The sequence below is a fragment of the Myotis yumanensis genome, unplaced genomic scaffold (assembly GCF_028538775.1).
Source record: "Myotis yumanensis isolate MYYU_CA2020_CCGP unplaced genomic scaffold, mMyoYum1.0.hap1 SCAF_3, whole genome shotgun sequence".
NCBI lineage: Eukaryota > Metazoa > Chordata > Mammalia > Chiroptera > Vespertilionidae > Myotis > Myotis yumanensis.
In genome coordinates, this window is record NW_027223754.1 from 16,322,758 (window position 1) to 16,335,500 (window position 12,743).

Here is a 12,743-nt window from a genome sequence, read left to right on the forward strand (position 1 = left end):
AATTCGAGATTCTACCAGTGAACTTGGATTTGGGAAAGATTAATGAGAAGTATATGGATGAAATAATCATATCAAATCTAGTGAAATATGAAGACTGTGCAAGTTTATGACTGTGAAACTTACTAAGTGTGTCCATACAATCCCCTTGGGGAAAAGCAAACATACCAATGCAGTCCAGAAGGAGAGGGCCCTTTGAGTTGGTGGCTCTTTTGCATCAACAATATGGCTATGTGCTCACACTTTTAAACCACTTGAACATGATTTTTCTGAAAACAGTTTTCAAAATGATAAGATCCTACACAATAATGATCCTCAACAATTATTCTTGGAGATATTAGGGACTGTATAAAATCTTAAATTTTCAGATGAGGAAACAAACCTGATTTTTCATTTCTTAAAATTCCTGTTATGTGTAAAATGGTGGGTATCTATTCCCAGTCACTATCTTTTTCATAAAGGAAGTTGTGAGGAGGTGGCTATTAATAGTGGCTATGAGTTCCTATTGAAACTATGCCACATAAGAGAATGAAACTAACAGTCAAGGAGTACTTATAAAATACCTAGGTCTTTTAATCCTCATGACATGCTACAATAAAGTCAGAATTTTGGAATGACAGAGCTGAAGTATATCTACCAAGATTAGCCAACTAGTAATCTTCAGAGATGTGATTCCAGCCCGGGTTTGTTTGATACCATACTTTGTTTTTTTTTTCACTAGGTTATTGTGCATTCTTCATGGAATTGCATTTAGCTATAAAAGATTAGGTAATGATATCTGCCCTTTTGTGTTTAGAACTCAACATTAGGCCATAAAAACCTAAACCATATAAATACTTAATGTTAAGTACTTTTACTACTTTCTACTGGAGGGGAAAAAAGCAATTTCCAATTGATTGAATGCATTTTCAGACAGTTTACCAGTAGTTTTAGGCAATGCAGCCTTTTTATCTCTATGCAGCAGAAATCTTCTTATTTATTTTACACTGATAAACAGACATGAGAGATGCATTTTAAATTAAGGTGAGCATTACTACTTCTCCTGATCTATGAATAATTGGCCAGTAGGGGATCAAGATGAGATACTCCTTATTTCTCCCCAGATGAGTTACAAACATCTGAGGTATGTTGATTCACCCCCGCTCTTTAAAGCTACCTGTGCTGTGCACTAATTTAAGGTCCAAAACAAGGAGAATGTGTGTTGTGGACAGATTTTAGTTGCACTGATGGAGTTTTCCAATCCAGCCACACATTTGTCAATTTATGAACAATGACACACATTTATGAAAGATGAATAATGTTATAGTGATAATCTGTAAAGCCACATTAGATGACAATAAATGTTCCTGACCTTGTATTTAGATGGTAGTTCTAAATAAACTTACCTATTTATAAGGTAGGAATATAAACATCACATTTATTATATTAACTGGAGGCCTGGTGCATGAAAATTCATGCACTCGGGGGTGGAGGGTGGGGTCCCTCAGCCCCGCCTGTGCCCTCTCACAGTCTGGGACCCCTCAGGGGGTGTCCACCTGCTAGCTTAGGCCCACTGCCCGGGGGATCGGGCCTAAGCCGTAAGTTGGACATTCATAGCGCTACTGAGGAGGTGGCTTGTGGCTGAGCAGAGCTCCCCCTATGGGAGCGCACTGACCACCAGGGGGCAGCTCCTGCATTGAGCATCTGCCCCCTGGTGGTGAGTGCGCATCATAGCGACGGATCCTTCCCAGTTGTTCCGCCGTTAGGGTCAATTTGCATATTATCATTTTATTATATATTAGAGGCCCGGTGCATGAAATTCATGCATGGGGGGTGGGGGAGGGCCCCTCAACCCAATCTGCACCCTCTCCAATCTGGGACCCCTCAGGGGGTGTCTGACTGCTGGTTTAGGCCCGATCCCCAGGATCGAGCCTAAACCGGCAATCGGACAGCCCTCTCACAATCCAGGACCACTGGCTCCTAACTGCTCACCTGCCTGCCTGCCTGATCACCCCCAACTGCCCACCCTGCTGGCCTAGTCGCCCCCAACAGCCCCCCACGCTGGCCTGGTTGCCACTAACTTTCCCCCCTCTGTCCTGGTCACCTCCAACAACCCCCTCTGCCAGGCTGGTTGCCCCCAACAACCCCCCCCCCCACCAGCCTGATCACCCCTCAAAACCCCCCCTGCCAGCCTGGTCGCCCCTCACTGCCACTCTCTGCCAGCCTGGTCACCCCCAACTGCCCCCCCCCTGCTGGCCTGGTCACCCTCAACTGCCCCCCCCCCCCCCCCCCCCGCAATCCTGGTTGCCCCACGCAGCCTGCTCTTCGGTCATTTGGTCACCCTTCGCTAAGCCCCCGGCTGGCCTGGTCGCCTCATGCAGCCTGCTGCTCAGTCGTTTGGTCGCCCCTCACTAACACCCCTGCCGGCCTGGTCACCCATGCAGCCTGTTCGGTTGTCCGTTAGGTTGTGATGGTCACTTAGGCTTTTATATATATAGATTATATTAATAACATGTGACACAATTTATCACCCGTTTCAATATTCTTCAATGCTAAATTTCTGCTTGACCCATGTAAACCTTGTTTTTCCTTAACACACAGAAATCTCCATCTGTGTCTGTTCTATTGGAATAATGCTGTTTGTGTAAACTCCCACAATGCCTAGTTTACTATTGAACAGGGGGCAGGAAATGGAGACCTCACTAAGATTATTCCATGCATCCTGCCTCTTTTGATGGCAGACAAAAATAGTAGGTATAGACAGAAGAGAAAAAGCAATTGCTGAAAATGACATCTGAAGAAGAGTGATGGATAGCAGTGAGGTTTTTATCTTAGTTTGGGATGGGGAGGAGAGGTGAAAGGAGAGGACAGATTCAGTTAAAAAGAATTAAAAAGAAAGGAACATATCCACAATTATTTGAGTCGAGCTTAAGGTGAGAAATAAAAGTACAGAGATAACAGAAAAAAATCATAACTTTAATAGTTAACATCTATTCAACTACGACTTTGATTTTGCAGAGAGGAACAGTAGACACCACATAGTTCAATAGCTTGCCCAGTTTACACAGCTAGTAAATGAGAGCTTGAATTCCAGTCGTGGAAATCAGAATCACTATTTTAAAAGGGAGAATTAAGAAAGTACACAGCCTGGCCAGTGTAGCTCAGTGGTTGAGCATCGACCTATGAACCAGGAGATCAGGGTTGGACCCTGGTCAAGGCACATATCCGGGTTGTGGCCTCAATCCCCAGTGGGGGGCATGCAGGAGGCAGCCAATCAACGATTCTCTCTCATCATTGATATTTCTATCCCTCTCTTTCTTTCTCCCTTCCTCACTCTGAAATCAATAAAAAGATATATACATAAAAAATACTTCCCGGCAAGTGTGGCTCAGCGGTTGAGCGTGGACACAGGGTCCAACAGATCACGGGTTCGATTCCTGGTCAGGGCACATGCCCTGGGTTGCAGGCTCCATCCCCAGTAGGGGTGCGTGCAGAAGGCAGCCGATGGATGATGATGGATGATGTTTCTCTCTCATCAGTTTCTGCCGCTCTATCCCTCTCTCTTCCTCTCTCTCTAAAAATCAATAAAAACATATATAATTTTAAAAAGTACACAGAGTGAGAAAACTTACAGAGAAGGGATATCGAGATCAAGGGGATAAGTAGGGAAGGGTAGGGAGAGAAGACTGACTTACCAATGGACTGATGATAGTTATGCTTTATTAACGGACACACGCTTTGTATATATGTTAGCTCATTGAACCCCGCTAACAATTCTGTGAGGTAGCTAGTATTCCATTTTTCAAACGAGGCCCCTCGCTAGATGAAAAACGACACATTTTCTTCTCGCACTGAGTTACACCTGAAGAGCAGGCTCTGAACAAGATAAGGAAAACTAAAGGAGACTGGACCAGAGAACGGAGCAGGGCAATGTGTAAGCCAGCTGAAAGCGAGAAATGCAGGGAAGTTTCGCATTTAGGTAGACACTGCTTGCAGCTTTCAAATCTCCCCGCCGTCCCGCCCAGGCGTCACAAAGCCCGCCTCCCAGCCCCGAGGCCACGCCCCCTTCCGCGGCCGTCAACCGAGCTCCCAATACTTCCCTACTTCTCCTTGGCCCCGCCCACCCCGCCAAGCATCATTTCCTGTGCGCTGGATGCTGATTGGTCCGGAAGTCGGAAGTGAGGGCGGGCTGTGGGGCCGTTGCCGCAGTGACAGTGCTGGGGGAGTCCGAAGATGGCGGCGTCGCGTCGCTCTCAGCATCATCACCACCATCATCAACAGCAGCTCCAGCCCGCCCCAGGGGCTTCGGCGCCGCCGCCACCTCCTCCCCCACCACTCAGCCCGGGCCTGGCCCCGGGGACCACCCCAGCCTCTCCCACGGCGGGCGGCCTGGCCCCCTTCGCCTCCCCGCGGCATGGCCTAGCGCTGCCAGAGGGGGATGGCAGTCGGGATCCGCCCGACAGGCCCAGATCCCCGGACCCGGTGGACAGTACCAGCTGCTGCAGTACCACCAGCACAATCTGTACCGTCGCCACCGCTCCCGTGGTACCGGTGGTCTCCGCTTCATCTGCCGTCGGGGTCCCTCCCAACCCAGCCGGCGGTGGCAGTAACAATTCACCGTCGTCCTCTTCTTCCCCAACTTCTTCCTCCTCTTCCTCTCCATCCTCCCCGGGATCGAGCTTGGCGGAGAGCCCCGAGGCGGCGGGAGTTAGCCCCGCAGCCGCACTGGGGCCGGGGGCCGCGGGGCCGGGGCCCGGGGTCCCGGCCGTGAGCGGGGCGCTCCGGGAGCTGTTGGAGGCCTGCCGCAATGGGGACGTGTCCCGGGTGAAGCGGCTGGTGGACGCGGCCAACGTGAACGCCAAGGACATGGCCGGCCGGAAATCGTCTCCCCTGCACTTCGCCGCAGGTCAGAAACTTTTCAATATTGCTTTTTAAGGGTTTTGAAGTTAGGGTCCCGGTCGGGAAAGAAAAAGAAGTTATTGTGCTGGAACAAGATGGGGGCGTGGTTATGGCCCTTGAACCCCTCGCGGAGGGGCTAGGGACGGAGGTTCCTTTCCTTAGCGCCTGGGTGACGGGGGCGTGGTGGGGGGATGTGGGAATTCTTTTTAGTGATATTTGTACTCATTCCCGAACCCCCTTCGTGGTAGTCCCTGGATATGGGTATACGTAAACTTTTTTCGGTTCTGTCTGTGTAGGAACGAAGTTAGATTTGGGCAGTCGTAGAGTAGTTGTGTCGTTTGTTTGCTGGTTTATTTCGTTTTTACTAGGGTATGTCTGTCCCTTGAGGAGAGTGTAGAACAAAAGAAGTTGAGTGCGACTCAACAAGTGTTCAAGGATCTGTCCTAGTCTTGGTAAGCCGGTGGGAGACAAAAGTAAAGTTTGTGAAACTTTCCCCCTTTCTCAAGTACAGTCTAATTGGTAGATCACAATATCTCTCTATGAAACACCTGGAGAAGAATATTTGGGATGCATTATGTGATAACAGAAGAAATATAGGATTTGAAGTCCTGGACACTGCTATTTGTTACTTGTTTAACAGAGTCAGTTTAGCTCATCTCAGCTGCCTCCGTTTTCTCATGGGCAAAAATTATATACTAAGATGGTGTGAGTATTTAGTGAGAAGCACTCGGCACATAAGTTCTCAAGAAAAAGTTCTAATTCCTAAACCTTGGAATTAGGTTTTTAATTTTAAAAACATCTAGTATATTTTTATAAACTACAGAAATATAAAACAAAAGCAAAGGACATATTCTCACAGCCTAACTACTATTAATGTATTTAAAAATAAAGGTTATAATGTTATCTACATCAGAAACCTGACATTAGAAATATACCTGTTAAATTATTCATGATACAATTTATATAGGACAGAAATATACAAAATTAAAAAAGCACCACACACACAGACATCAAAGATAACAAGCCAAAGATACCTCTGTTAAGTTTTTTGCTGTTTCTAATATATATCATGCCTTCAGTTTGCTCTATTAATGGAAGAAGATTTAAGAACTTACTATATATATTATTATTGTTATCAAAACTTGCAAGATATTCTTATCCCCATTTTACAGATGACAAAAGTGAAGCACATACCATTTAAATAAGTCCAAATTCACACAGGAAGTAGTGGAACCTGGATTTGAACTCCAAACAGTTTGATTTTAGAGCTTGTGAAATCAAGTTTCAACTATTATAACCTATAACCTATAACGATGTCACTTTTAATTTTTGTGAGTAATTGTGATGGAGAATTTCTACTTTCTCAGTTTTGGGGAAAGGAACTAATTGGGGGTATATATTTCTAGAGTAGATTCACACAATTTTTATTGCAACCAATAGAAACATAGTTTACATTGTCACACACACAAACTGAATCAAAAGTTTCAGGAAACAATACTTTCCCTTACTACACGTGTTGTACTCTGATATTTTATATCCGATTACATTTCATTATTTACAAATGCTGTTTGTGACTCATTAATGGGCCAGATCAACAATATGAGAAACACAGGAAATCATTATTAGATTACTGGATCCATTCTTGGCAAGTAGACATTACTATTAGGAATGTAGTGAGTTGAATCATAAACAGGCTGTCATCTAACTAGATATTTGCTCCAGGATACTGCTTATTTTAGATGAATTAGCATTTCTTTTTCTTTAGGCCAAATGAAAGGCCTATGCCTGGTGTTATAAATTAACCAAGGTTGTTTTTTTTGCATACTTTATTCCAAATTTGACTATTTTAATATTGTTTCACAAATCTTGTCACTCCTCAGCTTATTGCATTGTAAATAATCACAGATGATACTTACATTTTTTATTTGTGTCATAATGAACTTGTTTAGGATTAGCCACACATGAAATAGAGCATATCTCCCAAATTACTTCTGTTTGTCGTAACGGTTACTTTTTATTTTGTTTTAGTCTTGTAATTATGTTGTAGTTATTGAACTGGCTGTTACCTGGGAAAAAAACATTGTTTAGTTCATTTGTGGAAAACAAGACAAAACAAAAACAGTAAAACTCTCCATGGTATAAAAACAAACCACCCTATAGTCAGTTTACCATACTTTATGTTTCTATGTATAGATTAAAGCTTTGTTAAATCTAGTCTTCTCCATCATGTATAGTCTGAGTAGTTAAAAGTAATTCTCAGTTGACGATTAGTTGATTGGAATGCTATTCATTGAATTGTCTGAATAGCTGTTTTAAAGATAGGAAATAGGTACAATCTCTTGGATGGATGGAAAAGTTTAAAACTTGTAGTTCATTTTTCACAAATATTTTATTATCATAGAACATGTGTTAAATACGGATACAATTTTGAAATGGCAAATAAGTAGTCCTTACCCTTATGGAGCTTACAGTCTGGTAGGGACAACTAGACAAGAACAATAATAACAAAACCCCCCAAAAGTATGTAGCCTAAAGTGATAGAAAAAGTACATTATTATACTATCTGTTGGAGCAGATAATAGGGACTTTTGTCTTTCCAGATAGAGATTTTTAAGCAGGGATTTAAAAGATGAGTCCAACTAGCTAGCCAAATAAAGATTGGAAGGATGTTAATTAATGTCTTTCCATTTTAAAATGAGTTTACAGTTCTATAGAATGAAATGAATCAATTTTTAAAGATCTCAGAAATCATATGAAATCATATTTAAACCTTATGACATTTAAAAAATATTACCATGAGTAACCAAAATTCTTTCTATCCTATCTTGGACTGTGATAATTATTTGTTTAAAATATGGCTTAGAGACAATGGAATCACCCTATCCACAATTAGAAACATAATCTTCAGGTTTCATTTTTGATACAGTTCTCAAAACACTATTTCTAATGCCTTCTTAAGATGGCTATATCAAAATAACCCAGTCCTATATTGTTGACTAGAGTTTATGTAAGACTTTCTCTTCTATAGGTAAGAAAGATCCTTGACCCCCAGTTTTCTATTGTTCAAAGGATAGCAGTCAAAACTTTATAAATCATATAAATTTAGAGTGATGATATCTTCTTATTTCGGTGCCTCGTAGTGACATAATTTTGTTAAAGGGTCAATATATTCTGATGAGGTCTCCTTTTTAAAGAAAAATTCAGGTGAGGTCTTTAAAAAAAGGCTTTTAACAAAGCATTGAATTCTGAGATTTCATAGTATTTTATTTTTTAAATTAAATCTTTATTGTTGAAAGTATTACATAAATCTCCCTTTTTCCCCCTATTGACCACATTAAGGCGGCCCCTACTCCCTGCCCCAGGCCTTCGCTACCCTATTGTCTGTGTCCATGGGTTATGCATGTGATAATGGGTTATGGGGGCGTGGTGGGGGGACGTGGGTTTAGAGCCCAGGATACATATATACACATATATGTATGTGTATAACTAGGAATGTAAATAATACTAAGAAAACTAAAATTCAAGTTTTCTTAAATTACAGTTTTTAGTATTCTTTTCTTGGTTTTATGTATATTGGAACTTTGCCTGTCTTCCAAATTTGCCACTTGCTCTTTTTTTTTTTGGATAAAATATATATAACATAAAATTTACCATTTTTAAGTGTACACTCCAATGGCATTAACATTCAGTGTTGTAAGACCATCACCACTGTCCATTTCTAAAATATTTTATCCTAAATAGAAACCCTGCCCATTTAAATAATAACTGCCTGTAGTTACCTCCCTAGAGCCACTGATAACTGTCACTTACTCTTGTATCCTTTAAAAAAATATATACTAGTATATCTTCATTTATTTTTGCTTTTCAAAATATTTCTTCTTTTACCTTCCATTTCTCTTATTGTAGGAGTTGGGAAACACTGTGTAAATGGCCAGACAATAAGTATTTTAGGCCCTATATGGTCTCTGTTTCAAATACTCAGCTGTGATTTTGTTCCATGAAGGTATCCATTGGTTGTGTTTCAATAAAACTTTATTTGTAAAAACAGGTGATGGCCAGATTTGGTGCATGGGTCATAGTTTGCTAATCCCCATTATAATGCATTACCTGTGGGATTCTTTCACTTTTGTTTTCCTTTTTTAGTCTTTATTTCTGAAATGATTTTTCTTAATTTTGAATTATTTTCTGAGTTCTGCCATCTTATTTCTAGTTCAGGTATATGCCAACTTGTATCATTTTTCATATTGTCTTTTATCTAGTGTTGAAATAGTAAATCATAATTTTGTCTATGATGTGAGCATTTTCTTATGGTATATATTATCTATAGGGGTCCAATTCGGCTCAAATTCTTTTTATAAGAATTTTGCATGGGATTTGACCTCGATATTTTTCCATTGCTCATTTTTATAGGAATTAATTGCTGAATAATTGCAAGGACAAAAATAGAGGTCTGAGATGTTGAGGGTAACTCCGTTTGTCCTCTCTTCTGATGGTGGACATAGGTGTCTCTGACCTAGACTAGATGAAGTCTCTCAGTTGTTTGCAGGATCATCTCTTACAGTAGTAGCATTTAAATTATGAAGTGTCACCATTTTATATATCAGTTTAAATAGCCCATGTGCCACTTTCTAGGGCACCTTAATCAGAGACATTCTGCTAAGGACATTTTATAGATGAAATGATTTCTTCACAGTCTTTTTACATAGAAGGTTGTTTGACAACTTTAGTCTGGTCACCTGCCTTTTTTTCTCTCCTCTGGGCATTTCCTTCCTTTCAGACTTGAGGTGATTCTTTGGCAGTTAAAAGGCCAAAGAAGTACATCTGGTTGGTAGAAGATATACAGGGTGAAATTGTGAGCATAAATATATTGAAAAATGGAATCTTCAGTTTAGAGCCCAGGATACATATATACACATATATGTATGTGTATAACTAGGAATGTAAATAATACTAAGAAAATGTATTTCATTGTAGTGTTAGGTTTTGGAAAGGAGTAAATATCTTTGTGAGGAAATGCTGATGTAAACACTAGAGTGGCTTATTTTTAAATGTATATAATAGCTTGCTTTTGCTTCATGGACAAATAAATCTTTTCTGTAGTTGATTGTAAAATATACAGTAGACACAATTGAAGAGACAAGTGTCTTTTAAATTTTTATTTTTCCTCTATGTCAGGGTCCTTGAAATTACTTCGGCCTATGTCTATTCTTCTGACGTAATCTCTCAGGAAGGTAGGATATAGCCCTGATTGGAGGGACCAATTTTTTATAATAGGAATTGAGTAGGGTGGGTTTTGGGGATTTCTACTAAAGTGTAGGTGCTCAGGGCTAACTTTGAGGATCATTTTCTAAAAATCATTTGATTTTGAGTTATTGATGCAAGTTAAGTATTTTGTTTTGGGGTGCCTACTGAGTTTTCCTTTTAAGGCTTCATCAGCTCTCCAGTATTGCTTTTCCTAACTGTGTGTTGCTGGGTTCTTGGTCAAGTGGAAACTTGTTTTGCCTGTTTGCTCAGGTATCTGTGTGTAGAATCAGCAGTGTGAGTTTGAACTCTTTTTTTTTTTTTTTTTGAGGCTGTTTTCTCAAAAAACTGTTTTCTGTGTCAGCTACCTATTCAATTTAGACTAGTGATTTTTTAAAATTGTAGCAAAGGAAAAAATTAAATAATGTAAAGTTTCCTCTCCCTCTTGCTTTTTTGGTGTAACACAAACTGAACTAATGGTCAGTGGCAACTGTTTGTTGGTTTCTTTGGTATTAGCAGATGATTTTTATTAACTACAAACTGAAAAAACATGGTTTTGAATTTACTGATCTACCACATATCCTTAAAGTTGAAGTCCCCTGTATCATCAGGTATAGTTTAAAAATAACCTAAACCTCCTGATGTCCAGCTAATGCCCAGTTATCATGCTTTTGAAAACCTAGGATATGTATGTGTAAACTAGACACTGAAAAGATGCCTTCATTTTGATATGTTCACCAGCCATGAAAAACATTTTGGCATTCTCATCCATCTTGTTAATAAAATATGCAGTTCTCTGTTTCTAAAAGCTTAGGTTATTCTCATGTTGATTCTGGAAATTTGTTTTATTTTTTTTAAGAAAGAAATGATATGGGGTTATAGTTAATGAGCACATTTACTCTTTTTTTCTAATGTCTTGAGAAGAGATGCCAACTTACACTTTCCATCATTGCAAGAAAATATCCTTGACAAGTTTAGAAGTAGGAAGTTCAAGAGTTGGTTAGTAGCCCTAACCGTTTGACTTAGTGGATAGAGCGTCGGCCTGCGGACTGAAGGGTCCCGGGTTCGATTCCGGTCAAGGGCATGTACCTTGGTTGTGGGCACATCCCTAGTAGGGAGTGTGCAGGAGGCAGCTGGTCGGTTTTTCTCTCTCATTGATGTTTCTAACTCTCTATCCCTCTCCCTTCCTCTCTGTAAAAAATCAATAAAGTATATTTTAAAAAAAAGAAGTATCAAGAATAAACTTTGTGTGTCAACCGATGGTTCTTGGTGACAATTTAACACCAACAGGAATTCCCAGTTTGAGATGGGGTGGAGAAAGGAAACTTTATTAAGTGCAAATAGTTCAATTGTGATAAGCACAACTATGAGAACAGCTCAATAGTGTTACATTTCAATTAAGAGGTAGCACTGGCTATGGAACAGCATGGCTACAAGGTGGCCTTCCAGGTGAGGCTCCTCTCTGGTTAGACAGCTTTGCTCTGCTTTGGTCTGCTTTGCTCTGGCCTGTGCCAGTCTGTTCCACTTTGATCCAGCAAGGCATCTCCAGTGTTTCTGTTTCAACCTTTAATTTTTTACCTCCAGCCTTTAATGGAAAGGGAAAGTGTGTTCTCTGAGCCAGAGGGGAGCTAACTGATATAGGCAGAAGTCCCCACCCCTAGTTCCTGATTGGTCCATCCTCATGCAAATGAGAATTCCAAATCCTTGCAGTATGATTGGCCCAAAAGGCACTGTCCTGATTGGTCAGAATGGAGCCACTCTGATTGTTAAGTAAATATGCTGATGGGGATATAGCTGTGCAGCTCTGATTGGATTGGGGGAAAGCCTCAGTCCTATTGGTTGAAATACAATTCCAGGAACTCCTTTATAAAGGCTTGCTCAGTGGGTAGACACACAGTGCAGACAGGTAGGTAGTTCATTGTGGGAGGCAGCAGGTCATTGCTGCGTTCTCCTTGAAGTGTGGCTTGTGTGAGAGTCCCCTGTTTAGAACTGGCTGCTAGACTGTTTTTTGTTTGTTTTTTAATTTGAGCCCAGTTAGCTACTAGGAGCCCTTCTTGGTATGTATCTTCTTTCTCAAGGTCCACTTGTAAATCACACTTTTAATGAACAATTACTAGTTTCTAAAATAAAGGTTAGTTGAGAAGAGGCATTATTTTACCATTGTACGTCACTTTAATGTCCGACTTAATAGAAGAAGACAGGCAAATTTTCATTGCTGCTTCATGCCATTTGTTGTACTTTATTATTTGAAGTATATGAAGACAATTCAGCTTTAAATCCTGGATAACTATATAGTTGAAAAGGGAAGGAATCTTTTAATAACATTTTCAGATAACCTTAGATTTGTTTTCTTTGATACTACACCCAAAGTTGATAACTAGCAGTTTCCTAAAGGTTAGTTGCAGTATGGGATTTTAAGCCATATTAATAAGTTTTTCATACTCTGTTATGCTAAAATTCATTAGCCTATCTTGCACAAATGGATCTTATACCAATTCATGTTTGGTAATTTGAAAAATATGAGTTTACTGAGCTCTGTGTATCTTCCAAATGTTGACACATTTCACTTTATATAATAAACACATTTGTTAATATCATCACCAATCTTATCGTAAAAGTATTTAAGT

At 40.4% G+C, this 12,743-nt stretch overlaps 1 protein-coding gene across 1 annotated transcript in view; it reads left to right on the forward strand.

Annotated features, from left to right (window-relative positions):
• Positions 1-4,209: 4,209 nt before the first annotated feature.
• TNKS (tankyrase) overlaps positions 4,210-12,743 on the forward strand; it is a 151,492-nt gene continuing 142,958 nt past the window's right edge. The window contains exon 1 of the mRNA XM_070408327.1: positions 4,210-4,882. Coding sequence (XP_070264428.1) covers positions 4,210-4,882 — 673 coding nt within the window. The remainder of the gene's footprint in view (positions 4,883-12,743) is intronic.